Source organism: Syngnathus floridae, chromosome 3 (genome assembly GCF_059516105.1).
Source record: "Syngnathus floridae isolate MCC-2025c chromosome 3, RoL_Sflo_1.0, whole genome shotgun sequence".
In the NCBI taxonomy this organism is placed as follows: Eukaryota; Metazoa; Chordata; class Actinopteri; order Syngnathiformes; family Syngnathidae; genus Syngnathus; species Syngnathus floridae.
In genome coordinates, this window is record NC_142415.1 from 14702719 (window position 1) to 14719426 (window position 16708).

At 41.1% G+C, this 16708-nt stretch overlaps 4 protein-coding genes across 5 annotated transcripts; 1 reads left to right on the forward strand and 3 right to left on the reverse strand.

The window, feature by feature from the left end:
- Nucleotides 1-638: 638 nt before the first annotated feature.
- On the reverse strand, nucleotides 639-7336 carry ddx21 (DEAD (Asp-Glu-Ala-Asp) box helicase 21). Its single transcript, XM_088372265.1, has 16 exons — nucleotides 7170-7336; nucleotides 5807-6022; nucleotides 5595-5723; nucleotides 5347-5422; nucleotides 4558-4736; nucleotides 4342-4459; nucleotides 4001-4189; nucleotides 3776-3921; nucleotides 3511-3660; nucleotides 3066-3227; nucleotides 2859-2978; nucleotides 2658-2731; nucleotides 2335-2494; nucleotides 2107-2241; nucleotides 1946-1990; nucleotides 639-1525 (listed from the first exon to the last, which is right to left on the reverse strand). Exons 1-16 carry the CDS (start codon nucleotides 7245-7247, stop codon nucleotides 1271-1273), a joined length of 2232 nt encoding a protein of 743 aa, XP_088228391.1. The 5' UTR covers nucleotides 7248-7336; the 3' UTR covers nucleotides 639-1270.
- Nucleotides 7337-8047: 711 nt separating this feature from the next.
- psmc3 (proteasome 26S subunit, ATPase 3) lies at nucleotides 8048-9964 on the reverse strand. The gene is made up of 2 exons (XM_088372267.1): nucleotides 8982-9964; nucleotides 8048-8499 (listed from the first exon to the last, which is right to left on the reverse strand). The coding sequence occupies exons 1-2, from the start codon at nucleotides 9924-9926 to the stop codon at nucleotides 8161-8163; spliced, it is 1284 nt and encodes a 427-aa protein (XP_088228393.1). The 5' UTR covers nucleotides 9927-9964; the 3' UTR covers nucleotides 8048-8160.
- Nucleotides 9583-13575, forward strand: tbp (TATA box binding protein). 2 transcript variants are annotated; one of them, XM_088372269.1, is made up of 9 exons: nucleotides 9583-10084; nucleotides 10391-10583; nucleotides 10785-10938; nucleotides 11080-11260; nucleotides 11385-11472; nucleotides 11894-11985; nucleotides 12068-12235; nucleotides 12441-12535; nucleotides 12645-13575. In XM_088372269.1, exons 2-9 carry the CDS (start codon nucleotides 10533-10535, stop codon nucleotides 12722-12724), a joined length of 909 nt encoding a protein of 302 aa, XP_088228395.1. In that variant the 5' UTR covers nucleotides 9583-10084; nucleotides 10391-10532; the 3' UTR covers nucleotides 12725-13575. The 2 variants fall into 2 exon arrangements, with proteins under 2 accessions (XP_088228395.1, XP_088228396.1); XM_088372270.1 differs by lacking the exon at nucleotides 9583-10084 and adding an exon at nucleotides 10114-10313.
- A 217-nt stretch (nucleotides 13576-13792) lies between these two features.
- On the reverse strand, nucleotides 13793-16503 carry pdcd2 (programmed cell death 2). The gene is made up of 7 exons (XM_088372268.1): nucleotides 16226-16503; nucleotides 15997-16105; nucleotides 15871-15927; nucleotides 15113-15448; nucleotides 14514-14614; nucleotides 14322-14435; nucleotides 13793-14234 (listed from the first exon to the last, which is right to left on the reverse strand). Exons 1-7 carry the CDS (start codon nucleotides 16403-16405, stop codon nucleotides 14055-14057), a joined length of 1077 nt encoding a protein of 358 aa, XP_088228394.1. The 5' UTR covers nucleotides 16406-16503; the 3' UTR covers nucleotides 13793-14054.
- Between the last annotated feature and the right edge of the window lie 205 nt (nucleotides 16504-16708).

The window sequence follows — 16708 nt, forward strand, 5'->3', positions numbered from 1 at the left end:
TTGTGATAGATTAAAAAGTACCTGTGGGTTTAGGCCTTGCTTTTGTTTTTATATAATGGCAGACAACACAATGCACATGGAAAAAAAAAAAAGATTCCCCTCTGGGATTGCTGTCAATCATTAACCTTTATATTTTCACTAAACCATCTCTATTCTGTTTGATCCGCTAATTCCAAAGATGTTTTAAGATTTAGATCACGATTTAGGCCACTTTAAAACAGCCCCATTTTTTATTGTCAATTGTGGCATGCTTTAGGTCACTACCCTGCCAAAAGAGTTGACAGTACAGCTGAGACAAAGGTTTTGGTCACTTGGCTACTCAGAATGTGTCAGATGCCTCGAGATTTCTTTGTATCCTGCAGATACATCATACCCAGCATAAGAACACTTCCTCCTCATCTAGTGTTTTCTTAATTTTCTTCATTTTTGTGTTAACAATACAACTTAAGTGACTTGCCATAATGCTTGAGCATCTTCACACATCATTCAGCTCTGTAGCCTGTCAAAATATGTAAATTTCAGTCATATCAGTTAAATGGTAATTGTGTTTTTATTTAGATGCGACGTAGCAATAATTTTGCCCAAGTTTATAATATACAGTTATGTGGTTATGTTAGATAAAATGAAGATACACAGTATCGATTGACCTTTCTTTAATGAACATATTTCACTCAAAAAAAGAAAAACAGTCTAGCAGGCAGTAAAATTAGGCAATTGCAAAACAATCATCCGATATTTTGGGGAGAATGTTTCATTGAGGTAAGGCAGCAAAAGAGACTCCACCACTATATAGTTTGACAACCTTAATCATTCTACAAAAGAGTGGGGGCAAAAACAATCGACCTAACAAGACCCTCGTGGTGCCACTATTCCCCAAATGATAAACAAAAAATTTCGCAACACTCATACTCACTCCTGCCTTCTTTAACGTTCACTTTGTATTCCAGTAATGTACTGATTTATAAAATGAACACTCAGCGTGTCAGTTGAAGAGTCAGAGTCAAGCCAGTCCTTACAAATGGCTGCCATTGGTCCGATAAGTGATTCTGGGAAACAGCCACCAGAAAAACTAGCTTTGCCCTTTATTTTCACAAGAACCTCCTTGTTTGTTACGTTGAATATAAGCTTTAAATATAGATTGTGAATTCTTGACATCACTGAAGCATTAACAGGAGTTTCAACTGTAAAAGTGGCTTTTAACTGACTGCCAACAGACAGCCCAAAGGCGAGACACTAAGCCGGTGAGTCTAAATGCTTGGCAGTTGAGTCGTCAAAATGATTGGTTGAAGTAACGTTTAGATCCCGTCCGGCCGCCACTTCTACCTGACCCACCGCGACCGCCACTTCCCCCAAAACTCTGGCGACGTCCCCCTTGGAACCTTCCTTTCCAATTGCCTCCTCTACCTCCCCCAAAACTCCGGCCACGTCCGCCTTGGGATCTTCCACCATCATCCCTGTCCCTGTCCAGCTGGGGGAGCTCTGTGGCCACGGTCAGCTGCCAACAGCTATCATCTTCCCAGCCCTCCTATTGAATGAGCAAGAGGCAGGATGAAAATTGTTAATAGCAATGCAATGACTAAACCACTTGACAACATACAGTGGTGCTGTGAATAACAAGTTTCATTCAGTGGTCCCTGAATAAAGGAAATGCCATCAATCTATTCTTGCACCCCACCGAAAAGTTTCTTTTATGAAAAATTGCACACTAAGATATTGTACTTTATGAAAACATAACTATAGTAAGTATTGTAAATAAATACTGTAAACAGTTTCTTTAATGCCAATTGACATTGCTCTCCTAGTGTGCATGCCTTGCCCACCAGGGAGCTATATCAAACAAGGCGAGTGTAAATTAATCCTGCATAAATGTAACATTTGCCATTTTCATCCTGCTTTGTTTATAATTTAGCATTTATTAAACATAGAGGAATACATCTATTCGTACCTGAAACTCCTTCACTTTGTCACCTGGAATATCGAAACAAACGCCCTACAGGAAACACATTTGATAAAAATTATATTTTTATTATATTATTATCATAGGCTTTCATGGTGTGTGCGCGTGTGCAGCCTTTGATTAAAGCTTACAAAGCACTTAGAACATACCATGTGGCCTACAATGAAGACCATTGAACTGATGTGCTTTTCAACATCCTCTCCCAGTTGTTCCTTGAGCGTATTCCAGGCAAGACCAAGATTATACATTTTCTGAGAGCATATCAACTGCATGGTGGTATGACCCTGGGGAACAAACAGCAACACCTTATATTGAGGGCCACACAAAAAATGTCCAGGACATGAGCACATATATGCAGTTAGTCCATTTTAACTTACAGGTTTGGAGTTAAGCAGTGACCTATTCGTCAAACTCGTGTACCCGGACATGTGTGCCAAGGCGGCAGCCAGCACTTCCACTGCTCCTTTCTCCTTTATCAGCCTCTCAGCAGAAACTCTGAAATGTTCAATGGCTGCCGTGGAGACAGAGTCCAGGAACCTGGACGGGAAAAACAAAAGGAGATTTTTATTAGCCAATTCCACATGATAACGTTTTACAGTCCAACACACACTTCCTCGGAACACGGTAATACAAGCATGCACACGCTAAACATTTGCCACCATAATTGGGGAGGCTCACTCGTATTGTGCGCTGAACTCACGTTGAAACATCCTTGCTTGATGACTTGATGAGGTCATTGGTAGAGGGAGCAGAGACTCGTTTAAACTTAATGCCCTGCATCAAAACCAACGACATTAAACTTTAGATTAAAAATGAATATTTCATCTTGATGAAAGCAATGATGCTTTCATAACATCTCCAAAGGCTATCTTGATACTTTTGGTTTAACAAGGGCACGTACAGCCGATTGTTCCACGGTGCGTAGCTGATACTCCTCACGCCTCACGTAGAAGCAAATGCATATTCCCATTCTTCCAGCTCTGCCCGTTCTTCCTGAGCGATGGATATACGAGTCCACATCCTAACGAATGTAGATGACATCATGAAAAACAGTTTCATCAAACTGAACTTTAAAGAAATGAAAATTCAGTTGAGCAGCATGTCTCACACTGGGCGGAGAACACTGTATGACGAGGTCAACTTCAGGGATGTCTAATCCGCGGGCTGCCACGTTGGTAGCCACCAAAACATCAAAGGTTCCCTTCCTGAAGCCTTGCAGTGTAACTTCCCGCTGTTGTTGGGGAATGTCACCATGGAGGCACTGGGTGTTCTGAAAAGATGTTGTACACACACACACGACAACAAAAATCACACTTCTGAAACTAAACACTGCAAATAATTAATGAAAAAAAATCTATCCGCAACGACTCCATCAGAATAATCAAATAAAATCATAGATTTGACTGTGTGTGAATGTGTATGTGTGTTATGTTTCTCTCAGCATTAAAAAATGAAAAAAAGTTTATCAGAGACCGTGACACTCTTTGTCCACCACCAGTGTAATAATTCTGAGAAGCAAACTAGTGGCTGTGGATTTAGTGCATGTGACTTACCTGTTTGATGGATGTACTCGTGAAAAGCTCATTGACCTGTCTCTTGGTCTCACAGAAAATGATGGTCCGGCCGCTGCTGCCGCTGTACACCTGGATCACATCTCCTATCACTGCTGCACGCTGTGACCAGTGGCATTCCATGGCCAGATGCTGCAAAGGGGCACAAAAGTGTGGCCATATAAATACATGTCCTCGTTCAAGCATGGTGAAAGCTAATGATCAATTAAAAATAAAATAAATAATAATCAAATAAATCAACACTTACCTCTACAGTTGTTGCGGCTCTCTGCGTTTTCTTTCCAATCAGGTCAACACGCTTGCAATCGGGCCTCATGTATTTCTTGGCCACATCGTAGACCCATGGGGGGCAGGTGGCTGAAAACAGGAGCGTCTGGGGATTGGGGTCGTCATCTGGTGTGGAAAGCACACGGAAGTAGTCACTGTTGTCCAATCGAGAAAATTGCAAACAATTCAAAGAATAAAAGAATACCTTGCTTATTATAGGAAGAGGATAGAATTTCTTCCACTGGCTCAGCAAATCCCATGTCCAGCATTTGGTCCACTTCATCAAGAACCACATGTTTCAGTTTTTTGAGATTAAGGCTCTTTTTCTCAAAGAGATCTTTAATACGACCAGGGGTTCCCACCAAAACATCAATCCCGTTACGGATGGCCTCAACTGTTTGAAAAATAAAAAAATCATAACTGTTATTAGGGTGACGTTTTGTTTTGTTTTTAAGAGCAGAGGCTTTGGAGGAGAGGTTGGGACACATGATGTAGCAATTTTGCACACGTTTGAGAAAAGTGTTCAGACATTGACATTGGACTTACATTGGGGCGGGTATGGGACGCCTCCATAGAAACAGGAGATGCTCAATTTCTTGGCAATGTTTTTAAAGTCCCTAGCGACCTGGATGGCCAACTCTCTGGTGGGAGCCAAAACCAACACCTGCAGAGAGATACGGGGTGGACTTAGAACAGGTTCTCATCCGTCGGTGATGAGGACACAGTGACAACAAAATTAAAGCTTTAATGAAGCGTGCATACCTTGGGGGGGCGTCCTCTTGGTTGTGTCAATCCATCCGACTGGAGTTTCTCCACCAGTGGGATAGCAAAGGAGAAAGTCTTCCCTGTTCCTGTGCGTGCTTGGGCAAGTACATCATGTCCATCATATACGTGATCAAATGTCTGGACCTGAATGTCAAACAAGTAGGAGACTCCTCGAGCTGAAAGAGCGAGCGAAAAGACAAGAGTTAGTATTTCCACAGATGCCACAAAAAACACGACATTTAACAGAGCATCTTGTTAGTGCAACCAGTTTGCAAGTTTCTTTTTTTGGGAGGAACACTTAATTCATAGCAGACAAACAAAAATACATGATGTGATGCAAATAGCAAAAAAGGTTACCAACCCTAAATGACTATGTGCATCAGATTATGAACCAAGAAATTATTTAAATTATTTTTTTAAATTCTAATAATTGATCATTTGAAAGAAAAATGCTGGCAAAATATGTAAATTTCCATTTGTTTCATTAAAAAAGACAAAATGTGTCTGAATGGGTCTATAGAGATACTGTTTAAGAAGTACGGGTAAGAAGAAGCACTGAATCAAACTGCAGCCCAATGAAAGTAAATGTTTAAGCCATGTACCACAATAACAAGTTGAGTGCCGCCATCTAGTGGTAACAATTGTTGCAGCTTAAAAAGGGACCTGATTGTTTTTATTTGCTTGCTGGACTATAAATTTGAAGCCTGGTTCAAGACATGCAACATGTCAAATGAGCTTTTGACAGCAGTTTGGTGTGGTGCGTGTGAATAAAAACGTGATTGGTACCTTTGAGTTTTTGAATAGTACCATGAGAGATTCTGAAGTTGGAGAAGGCTCCGGCTTTCTGCTCAGGTGTTTCCTCCTAAACAATGGGAAACCATAAATTAAAAAAGAAAGAGCTTTCAAAATGTAAAAAGACTATATGCAATGACCTCCAATTACATATTTAGGTGAAGCCAAAAGCTGTGTAACAACTGTAACAGTATAACACGTTAATATGAACATATTGTTTTATAAATAATGATCAGCCTTACGATTTCCTTTTCACTCTCTGACCCATCGGATTGAGATGGTGTCTGGCTTGGGGTTGGAGCAGGTGTGTCTGGCAGGGAATGTTCATTGATTTCAGCTTCAACAACTCCTATCGTTTTCTTCAATTTCATCTAAACGCAAACAAATGCAAAATTATTGACAATTTTAAAAAGTTATCAGTAAGACACTAAAAAAAAATTACACTCGTACTAACCTTTTCCTCGCTCTTTTTCTTCTTCTTCTTCGGTGGCTCAGTAATATCAGTAATGCCGGTCAGGTCGGTTGCTTCATCTATGTGACCATTGACTTCGTCCTCTGCTTGCTTGTTTTTTCTCTTTTTCTTTTTTGGTACAAGACATTCACTGTCCGGCCCCTCTTGTTCCTCAAGCTTCTTCTTCTTCTTCAGTTTCTTGGCTTCCTTGGATTTGATCTTTAAATTTTGGAAAGAACATTGAATTGTTTAAAAATCCTTACAACACAAATTTACATGAAAAATCATGCATATGTACACACACTAGTACAATTAAGTACCATGAGTACTCCTGCACAATCTAAGGAAATATGTTTTAACACTTAAGCAAGGCACGACAGCTTGATTTGTAGTGTATTTTAAACACAGGGTAAATCAATGTGCTTCATATAACAAAAGTACTGTACAACTTTTAAAAGCGTTAACGTAACAAAATAACCAAGACATTTAAAAGCAAATAATTAAAAGGTAGCTTACTAAATACTAAAAGTAAAAATATGAGAAATAAAGAAAAATTATGAAATGTAGACATTTTTACAATACTAGGCTTTATAGGGTGGATTAAACCAATCAATATACTTTTATTTAAGTTAAAAAATGTGAGATCTGCAAAAAGAGATTGGGTTTGTTTTCAAGACTTCTTGTAATGCAAACCACATAGTTCTTTTCAACAAGGATGCTTTCAAAATTTAGCATCAAGATGATCTCAAAACATCATGGTTATTGTTTAGAGTCTGCAATATTTATAATGGAAATCAGTCGTATTTTCTTACAGGGGGGTGAATCACGTTTTGACTACATTCGAGTCGATGCAAATCATTTTTTGAGCACCTTCGATTACGTTTAGTCTACGTGTTGAAACCAACACAACTAAGAATAGCCAAATAATCTACTACTTGACGTCCTGCTTCATATGTTTTACGAAATATAAATGCTGACGTCACAAAGTTGCGACAAAACGCAGTTCCACTCGTGCACGTTGCTTCATGTTTTCAGCACTCAACTTTCGGTGTCCACATAGCTTAAAAACCGATCCGGCTCACGTGGCCTACCAACGTGCTTGCTAGGCTTGATAGCCTTGCTAGGCTATCACGCTAACCTGGTGGTTTCTGACTTTGTATCATAGTTCTACTCGATGACCACTACATTTACCAAAATGTTTCACTTATGTTAAGTGATTTTTGACAAGTGTGTCACGTTTAGAAGAGCTGCTAACCCACATTATTACGCAGCATCGCGCGCCACATGTCAAACATGGGAGCAGTCGTGAATACGATGGACTTCGCCAGCTATTTGGATTTCAAAGTCAGTCTGTCATTCCACAAACCTTTAACGCCTCAAGATCCGCGGCGGTGTCACTCTCTTCTTCCATGGTTTTGACTTCAACGACGCTTTTAGACGGCATTTTTCTCCCGAATGGAACCCTTCTTTGTGGACACACAGGCGATCTGGCGGCCACGCGGATGGAAAAGAACACGAAAGGTGCGCGCGCACGAGAACCGAGGATATCAACGCGAGAGATTGTCTACGACGGGAAGACAGCGCACACTGTAGATTTACTGTACCACAAAAAAATTACATATACTGTAGAAGTGTAGAGAAATGTATACTGTATTAAATAAAATGAGAATCTACACAAAGAAAAACACAATTTTACCAAGATCACCTGTAATTTTTATTGATATTTTTATAACAGTAGAAGAAAAAAAAGACATAAGCAACTATACTAGCCTATTAGGTTAAAAACATCAAAACATAGTTCCAATTTTTTGTGAATCAATCAAGGTGATTGTGTTGTGCAATGCAGTGGCTGACTGGTTAGCAGATCTGTCCTCACATTTCTGATTTTGAGGTTTTCAATCCCGCTTTGGAGTTGTCATGTTCTCACCATGGCGATGTCCCAGGATAAAACAAGTATGTAGGTTAATTGAAATGTACGTGAGTGCGTAAGTTTGTCTAAATGCGATTGGTTAATGACCAGTATGTAGTGTGTACTGCAGCATGGGCTGCAGGACACGCATAACCCTGAGGATATGCAGTGTAGGAAATGGAAGGATGGTAGTATCTAAATATCCCACGATAGGACTGATTAATTGAAATATTTTATCATACCGCTATCTTTACTCATCACACTATATGAATTATGAATTGTTTTCAGTACTTGCTTTAAAACTAGAATAGTTGAAGATAAAAGAGACTAAATGCTTTGTTTTTGTCTTTTTATTAACTCAATGTAAATCCGCTGTATCAAGTGTAGTGAATGCCACAACGTTTTCACAAACTGAAGACTCACTCACAAACATGAACCCACAGTGTCCTTAAGCGTAGTACTGCAAGTTAGCCTTCTTTTTGGCTTGCACCTCCAGGATTCCCTCCATGTAATCCTCGTGGTTCAGCTCTGTGGCTCCACGCCGCAACGCAATCATACCAGCCTCCACGCACACGGCTTTGCACTGGGCGCCGTTGAAGTCGTCGGTGCAGCGTGCAAGCTCTTCGTAGTTGACGTCAGGACTGACGTTCATCTTGCGGGAGTGAATCTGCATGATTCGGGCTCTGGCCTCCTCGTTCGGCATTGGGAATTCGATCTTCCTGTCCAGACGGCCTGAACGCAGCAGCGCCGGGTCCAAGATGTCCACTCTGTTGGTGGCGGCAATCACCTGCACGTGTGGACAAGATGTTATTTTTGCCCTATTAAAATACACTTTTACAGATAAAAGCTATTAGGCTATTCAAACTAAAATATCATTTATTATAGATGTAGTACATATTACTACTCTCATCAGTAATTGGATATTGTAATTTTCCAAGAATGCTGTAAAGTGATCACTTGAAAATGTCAACAGTTAGAGTTTTAGAGTTGCATTCTCTGTTTTCAACCTTGTAGAATCATTGTTCATAATGTGCAAAATCACTAAGATGATCATGTCTTCACATATAGATGAATATAATTAACTCTAATATAAGCACATAAAGGTAATTTGAACAAATTGATTTTTTTCAAAGTGATATATTAAAGTGGCAGCCTTTTTCTTCTTAATCAAAACCCAAGAAGTAGATCTCAGTTATAGAAAAGTTTGTGAACCTAAATTTAAAGGCTTGCCTAAACCTAAAGTGACTTCACTATACTGAGAAGCATTACCTTGACTTGCATGTTGGGTTGAAATCCATCCAGCTGGTTGAGAAGCTCCAGCATGGTCCTCTGCACCTCCCTGTCTCCCGCCTTCTCGCTGTCAAATCTTTTTGTACCAATGGCATCCAGCTCATCGATGAAGATGATGGACGGGGCCTTCTCTTTGGCCAGGGCGAAGGCATCTCTCACCAACTTGGCTCCATCTCCGATGAACATCTGCACCAGTTGTGGGCCAGCCAACTTCAGGAAGGTTGCTTTTGTCTGAGCTGCACAGGCCCTGGCTAGGAGGGTCTTCCCTGTTCCTGGTGGTCCATACATCAAGACTCCTTTAGGTGGCTGGATGCCCAGGTTTTCAAATTTTTCCTTGTGGTTCATGGGCAGGACGATTGCCTCCACCAGCTCCTGGATCTGCTTGTCCAGCCCTCCGATGTCGCTGTACTGCTCCGTGGGGCGCTCGTCAACCTCCATAGCCTTGACTCGGGAGTCATACTCGGTGGGTAAGGTTTCCAGGATCAAGTAGGAGTCTTTGTTGACACCCACCAGATCTCCGGGCTTCAGCTTCTCGGCGTCCACTAGCCCGATCACCGGCAGGAAGTAAGTCTGCCGGGTGGACGTCTTGATGACGGCGCATTTTCCTTTCCTCTGGGAGTCCAGGTCCACATTGGCCCCGTCTTCCTCTTGGTCGTTGGGGTCCACATCCAGCAACTCGATCACGTTCGACACGAGATACGGCAGGGTTTTGTTCACCTTTATCTTCTCCGTGTTTTCCTTAATTTTATCTTTCATAGCTTGCAGTTCGTGGGTCACCCTCAGAACTTCACTCTTCATTATTTTGATCTCGCTGTCGAGGAGTCGAGTTCGCTGAACTATCTCCTCCGTAGACATTTTTAATACCTCTTCGCCGATTCCATCTTCCACTTCGTCCCAAACTGATTTGTCACTCAGCGACGCCATCTTGATTCTGTCTGCCGTGACCTCTGACAGCGGAAGATAAAACTTCCTCTTCCGCAAAGTCGCAGACTCACAGCACTTACTGGACAAATCTGTGGGAGCTACGTTGAACATGACACCGACTGCACGCTAAAGACAATACGGTTGTGTGTCGACACCGCGTAAGTTGGCCGGTTTATTTGCGAGCTCATGCTCGTTTTTGGTGTGTTGAGGCTGCAGCACGTTTAGTGTACAGAGTGGCAGTAGCTGTTGCTGCTAACTGTAGCTTGGCGGGCAGCGACCACCACCCGAGTCGAAAGCATAGATACCCTTTTTCAAACGTCGAAAGTCAAATTAAAAAGTAGTCCAAAAATAAATACTCAAGAACATTAAAAATACTGCATACGTACAGTAAGTAATTTAAGTGTTGATGTCCTTACTTCTGGCCACTGGTTGTAATTTTTTCCCATGCAAACGTTTTCACGCAGAGTCCAACTGCCAGAGAGAAGAGTTAAGAGAAAGTACTAAGTGTTTCTTCTGTTCATCGAATCATTGGACACGCAACTAACTCTAAACAAGCGACCGAGCCTGTGTGTGCGTCTCTGCTCCTTGGGGTGAGGGGTTACGAGGATGGATCAGAACAACAGCATACCAGCCTTTCAGGGACTGGCCTCCCCTCAGGTAACAATTTCTAGTGAAACGATAGCTAATGTTTTAACTGTGTTTTTTAACTGTGCCCTGATGCTTGTAATGTTGTTGTTTTTTTTTCTTTGATACCTTTCATGTTTTGTGTGAAGCGCTGTTGCTGAAATGTGCTATACAAATAAACTTGCCTTACCTAATGATGAATTGTGCCATTTCATCCTCTGTTTTCTTTTGCAGGGCGCCATGACACCAGGAATGCCCATCTTCAGTCCCATGATGCCATATGGTTCAGGCCTGACACCTCAACCTGTTCAGAACACAAACAGTTTGTCGATACTGGAGGAACAGCAGCGGCAGCAACAGGCGCAGCAAGCACAGCAGGCCAATGCAGGTACATGACACATGAACATTTTTTGCATCCCCTTGGAGATGTGCGTTTATTTGGTGTAGCAGACAATCAACACGGGTAGTACAAACGCTTTTCCTACCTGTAAAGAGGCTCATAATGCTGAGAGGAGAAACTCTTTAACAGGCCTTCCAGGAACGTCGGGGCAGGCTCCTCAGCTCTTCCATTCCCAGACAGTCACAGGCTCAACTACCACCGCGCTTCCGGGGAACACCCCGCTGTACAACAACACCCCACTGACCCCCATGACTCCCATCACACCAGCCACACCAGCCTCAGAGAGCTCTGGAATTGTGCCACAGCTACAGTATGTTTCAGAATGAAGAAATGTGTCCATGCTGGAAATAGAACTAAATAGAATATATCTATGATCAACTATTTTGTCCGTTGTTAAATCTCACATCCAACGTTTTGTCTTTTGTTACCATCAGGAACATTGTGTCGACAGTCAATCTAGGTTGTAAACTGGACTTGAAGACCATCGCGCTGAGAGCCAGGAATGCAGAGTACAACCCCAAGGTAAATCTCATTTTAACTTCACTGCTGTAGATGAGTGTTCCTCAAGCTTTATTGGGGCACAGATTTTACAATTTTAAAAGAAATCTCATTTCTGTATGTCACCAAATGTGTATATGCCGAAATAATGAATGATCTTGAAATCTGGGTCAGTTTAGTTCAACACAAAGCTATTATTCTGTTGTGTGGATTGCAACAGGTGGCTCTTCTGCTGTCTTGTGAAACAGTCTTTAATTGTTCTGCCTGTCACTCTACACCACTGGCATAGACGCATAATAAATATTAATATAAATATTTTCTTTTTTTGTAAATAATCAATTTGCTGAACAATTAATGACATGAAATTAAGGTCAGGAATCACTGGGAAAGTTACTTGTATAATAGCACTTTTGTCAATAAAGTTAAACTGCTTCTTCTGTTTTAGCGTTTTGCTGCAGTCATCATGAGAATACGAGAGCCTCGCACCACAGCTCTTATTTTTAGCTCCGGGAAGATGGTCTGCACGGGAGCAAAGAGGTTGGAAGAGATTATCTGTTGAAGTGCACCAAAATACTTTTTTCTTATTCCTTCCGCTGAATCTCTACACTTGTGTTCCTAGTGAGGAGCAGTCACGATTAGCGGCCAGGAAGTACGCTCGTGTGGTGCAAAAGCTTGGCTTTCCTGCCAAGTTTTTGGACTTCAAGATTCAGAATATGGTGGGCAGCTGTGATGTGAAGTTCCCTATTCGTCTGGAAGGCTTGGTACTCACGCATCAACAGTTCAGCAGGTACATTTAAGTGGAACATCATATTTGACAAAATGAGCCAGTAAAGATTCCTGACAATGACCAAAAAAAAAAATTAACAACTTATACTGTAGCAGTAGATTCAAACCTAACAATTGAAGTGTTCATTATTTCCATAATTAATTTGCTTTGAGCCTTTTTTAAACTTTCAACCATTCTCAAACGGAATTGTTTGATTTTCTTGCAGCTACGAACCTGAACTGTTTCCAGGCTTGATTTATAGAATGATCAAGCCCAGAATTGTCTTGCTCATCTTTGTTTCTGGGAAGGTTGTATTAACAGGTAAGAACTTTAGCAAACATCTTTCATCTCGCTAATCTGGAGATGTAGAAATTGACAGTTTAAAGACATGGTGGATTTGTTTTACCATTTCTTCTGCATTTGTGTCAAGGTGCAAAGGTGAGAGGTGAAATCTATGAAGCGTTTGAGAACATCTACCCTATCTTGAAAGGTTTCCGCAAGACAACGTAGACCCTTACCACCTCCCCCCCCACTATTTTTTTCTTCTTCAATCTTTTTTTAAATGTTTTGACATGACCTTACCAGTGAACTGCAGTTCAGACAGTTGTCAAAATGTGAGACTTTTTTTTTTTGATAATTTTATTTACACTATGTTCACACAATCATTTCCACATTTGTTTCCTCCAGTTTTAAAGGGTTTTCAAACCCTTGTACATAAGTCTGAAAGAAAATGTTAACTTTTTTGTGTTCAAGTGGTTTTAAATAGTTTTTTACATTGTATTTTTTTAAATCAAACTCTGCTCAGTTATATACAGTTTAAGTAGTTTCTTTGATCCCTTTTATGCTAATGTTTCAATTTACGATGTATAATTGCTGGCAGATACTGGATTTGTGTGTTCGATTTTGGGGAAAGTTCTATCAAACCGTTCTTCAAGGTTTCTCTATCAAAATAGTGTTTAAACGTAACCTTGATAAATTACAATTTAAATCACAGTTGAATTGCTTAATTTTTGATTGATCATTCGGTGGTTAAGGAGGTGATTTATAGCAGTAGCTATAAATCTTTTCATTTGGCCTGACGGCTGACTGTAAAATCACAAATATCTGTTGGTCAATTGAAAGAGGCAGTGTGCCTGCTTGACATGAGCACCCAGTATTGAAATGTTAGCAGTTGCTTTTTTTTTTTTTTTTTTTTAAATACCCATTTGCTCTTAACGTGTTTCTAAAATAAGTTAAATGCTTTATCTGATTTAAAAAATGCAGAATTGACATTTCTCCATGTACAATAAATCTGTACATAGTGACTCTTCAGAAAGTGGCCTTTTTACATTTTAAAAGAACAAGTCTGATCATTTTCTCCATCCAAAATTGCTTTTGTTTTGTTTTTTACCACTAAGCAGGTTGTTCCTTTGAATCAAACAAACTCAAGTCAAGTTCAGTATCTTAACTATGATATATGTGCATATTGTTTGGGATTGCTGAAAAATCAAGGTAGAGTAATATGGGGAGATAAGGCACACGGTCTTATGCTTGGTTCACTAATCAGTAACTCAGTAAGCTGTACAAACGAGCAGGGGATGGAAGCACTGTAAAGCATTTTAGAATGTAGACAGACTGGACTCACATTCATAGCAGTACAAAGGCACTTGTGATGCTGAATTCACATTTACACAAGAGGTCCTTTACTTTCTGATAAGTTTTGTTCCAACAGCAGCGATGTACGAACAAACTTACTCTGTTGCATGCATTTCGTAACCTCAAAGTTTAGGTCAGTATGAGCTGTGCGGTAAAACAAAGTGCCGGTATTATAAAATGAATATTATTCAAGGCAATAGAGATGTTATGATTGTTTAATTTGATTTTGCTGATCTGTGCTAAAGTCCTGCTTCCAAATGAACTCAAGGCAGTATTGGTCACCTTGGTTACAGCTGGCAGAGCAGGTGTAGATAGCCAGAGTCCCCCAGTCAATACTGGCACCTGTGGAGTCCACACGCAGACTGTTCAGAAGCTGGGGCATCACCTTGATAAGTGCACACAAAACCCAAAGGTGAGAATGAGGGCTAATGAACAACTTTTACATAAAATAAAATTAGAGGGGAAGAAAAACCTGAAATTCAAAAGTCCTCTTGGCGCCACAGGTGCATGCTGGGATATCTGTATCTGAAGGAATATGCTGTGAAGTAACCCACAAAGGAGAGCCACCCCGGCTGTAACGCAACACCTGTACAAACCAGGGGGGAAAAAAAGTGCTCAAGCTTTGAGGCCTTTGTCTAACATGTCACTAGAGAAAGTTTCAAACCTGCTGCGGCTCAGGTGCAATCTTTTTTTTAAAGCGCTGGAATACTTTGTTGTCCTCAGTCTCATGCATTGCCATGTCCTCCAGGTCAGTCTCTGCTAGCACTGAAATAGAATGGAAAAACCATTGTGAATCCTCAGAATATTAAATTATTTTCACTAATAAACAAATTCACGTCTCAAGGAGCAAAATAGTCGTCGCGTGTAGGAAACAGATGTGTCCAGAATTCAGTCAACTTGTTCTGCGATAAGAGTTGTAAAAAAATAAAAGGCCTAGACACGTACGCACATCCATCTTAACACAAAAAGTTTAGTGCCAGGTACAACAATTAAATGTTCTTCCACTAGGTGTCAGAAGATAGTTAACGTGTGTATGTCAGTTGCCAGTCCTGCAAAAGAATGTGTTCAACTAAACAGATTTCATACTGATAAGTAAAAACGAGATAATTATTCCACTTTTTAAAATATTTTTGTTTGGTGGCATGCCATGAGAGTTTTATAATAGTAAAACATTTTCCTTGTGTTGGGAAACAAATCTGAATAGCGACTGCATCTGTGGCGCATTTGTGCAATATGAAATTATGGAAGTATGAAAGTGTTTACTTTCTGTCAAGGAGGAACAGTCTGCACTGGTCTGAGTTACTCCCATCTCGTCATCTCCTTCGGCACGCTTGTCATTATCCTCTTCCTCTTCTGGCTCGGTTAAAAGTTCAAACTCCGGGAAGAGAAACGGGGAGGCTGTCGGTTCTTTCGAGCTGCCGCACTCCTTCTTGTGCGTGTGCTTCCAGTGAAGCGTCTGGTGATGCTTCCCACAGTATGTGATGGCGTGGCAGCGAGAGCAGGCTTTGTTGCCGGGGCAACCGCACACCCAACACAATTTCACTCCAGATGCGGGCAGCACGCTTTGGTCTGGGTCCAAATCACTGGAGGGTTCATCCTCTGAAAATTAAAGCGTTAACGACTGAGCCCACTTGAACTCTTGCTCATCAAAACAGTAGCATCTACTGATGTACGTTAACCTCAGGAATTCCAATGTGAAACGAGTCAGACAGATTCTCTGAGTAATATTAGATGTGGTCTAAGGTTTTTAATACTCCAGTAGACTCCAGTCATCGCTCCATGTGTCCGACGAGCTACACAACTAATCAGTTTTCACTGTCACGTCTGACTGCTATCCAAAGTCCCTTTAATATAGTAATTTATTTATTAATTTTAAACGCAATTGTCATTTGAAAAACTTGAAAGGTTGCTTAATAGTATTGCTCACAAAAAAATGCTTCAAAATAGAATCATTAATAAGCAACATTATGAGTTGGCCAGCTTTCCAAAGTCAGTAACTTTTCCCATTTTAATCCACAAACCTGGTGGTGGGTCGTAGGAATAGAATTCATTCCTCCGAGGCAGCTGACTTCTGAAAACTACAAGTAAGCATAGTCATTACTCTGGGAGGCGATCAACGAGGTCCCAACCCTACAGCATCTACGTACCTTTCACACAACGGCTGTCATTCTGAGTGTAGCACTCTGGAGTTTTACAACAGAATACAAAGAGGGTTCTGTGAAAACTTCTATCCTGACCGGTGATTGGAGCGTACACCTGAGGAAAACATTGACGAGGGTTGATCCGCAGTTTTGGTTTACATTACCATCATATGTGAAATTTTAATGAGGAAAACAAAATCCCCACGTGGTCCAGATCTGCCTCTTGTTTACTAACCTGCACCAGAAAGGCCATCGGCAGGCTGCATGTCTCGCACTCTAGTCGGGCGAGCGCCGGCGGGCCTCGCTGGCAAAGCCACGCCGGCTTGCCGCCGACTTTGCTGGGAAACTGCGGGGAGCGAAGCCTCCAAGGCTCCGCGTCGTCCAGGAAACCCAAAACGACATCTGAGGAAGACATGACGTCTTTCTGCTACAATAAAAATTGGAGTGCGCTAAATCTGAACCACGGCACTTGACAACACATTTGTGATCCACCACACAAATGCGTTCGTGTAGAAACACGAACCATCCTTTATGTTCCGCTATCAATGCACTCCCTTGGGATGATTGTGATCAGTGATCGCGCTTACTATAAATGTAAATCTATATATTAGGTGTGACCAAAAAATGTCCATATAATTTTAACCATATCGTGATGACAGCTATAAATTTTGACATCTTTGAATCTCTCTCTCTCTCTCTCTCTCTCTCTCTCTCTCTC

Excerpts from the sequence above, each read along its gene's own strand:
- ddx21 (XM_088372265.1), bottom strand. The coding sequence starts at position 7,247 with ATGCCGTCTAAAAGCGTCGTTGAAGTCAAAACCATGGAAGAAGAGAGT. Across the intron at positions 4,190-4,341 it reads CGTCCCATACCCGCCCCAAT|TTGAGGCCATCCGTAACGGG; the intron begins GTAAGTCCAATG and ends TTTTTCAAACAG. Across the intron at positions 2,979-3,065 it reads TACAGTGTTCTCCGCCCAGT|GATGTGGACTCGTATATCCA; the intron begins GTGAGACATGCT and ends TACATTCGTTAG.
- psmc3 (XM_088372267.1), bottom strand. The coding sequence starts at position 9,926 with ATGGCGTCGCTGAGTGACAAATCAGTTTGGGACGAAGTGGAAGATGGA. Across the intron at positions 8,500-8,981 it reads AACCCAACATGCAAGTCAAG|GTGATTGCCGCCACCAACAG; the intron begins GTAATGCTTCTC and ends CCACACGTGCAG.
- tbp (XM_088372269.1), top strand. The coding sequence starts at position 10,533 with ATGGATCAGAACAACAGCATACCAGCCTTTCAGGGACTGGCCTCCCCT. Across the intron at positions 11,473-11,893 it reads ATGCAGAGTACAACCCCAAG|CGTTTTGCTGCAGTCATCAT; the intron begins GTAAATCTCATT and ends CTTCTGTTTTAG. Across the intron at positions 11,986-12,067 it reads GTCTGCACGGGAGCAAAGAG|TGAGGAGCAGTCACGATTAG; the intron begins GTTGGAAGAGAT and ends TTGTGTTCCTAG.
- pdcd2 (XM_088372268.1), bottom strand. The coding sequence starts at position 16,405 with ATGTCTTCCTCAGATGTCGTTTTGGGTTTCCTGGACGACGCGGAGCCT. Across the intron at positions 16,106-16,225 it reads CGATGGCCTTTCTGGTGCAG|GTGTACGCTCCAATCACCGG; the intron begins GTTAGTAAACAA and ends TGTTTTCCTCAG. Across the intron at positions 15,449-15,870 it reads TTCCTACGACCCACCACCAG|AGGATGAACCCTCCAGTGAT; the intron begins GTTTGTGGATTA and ends TTTAATTTTCAG.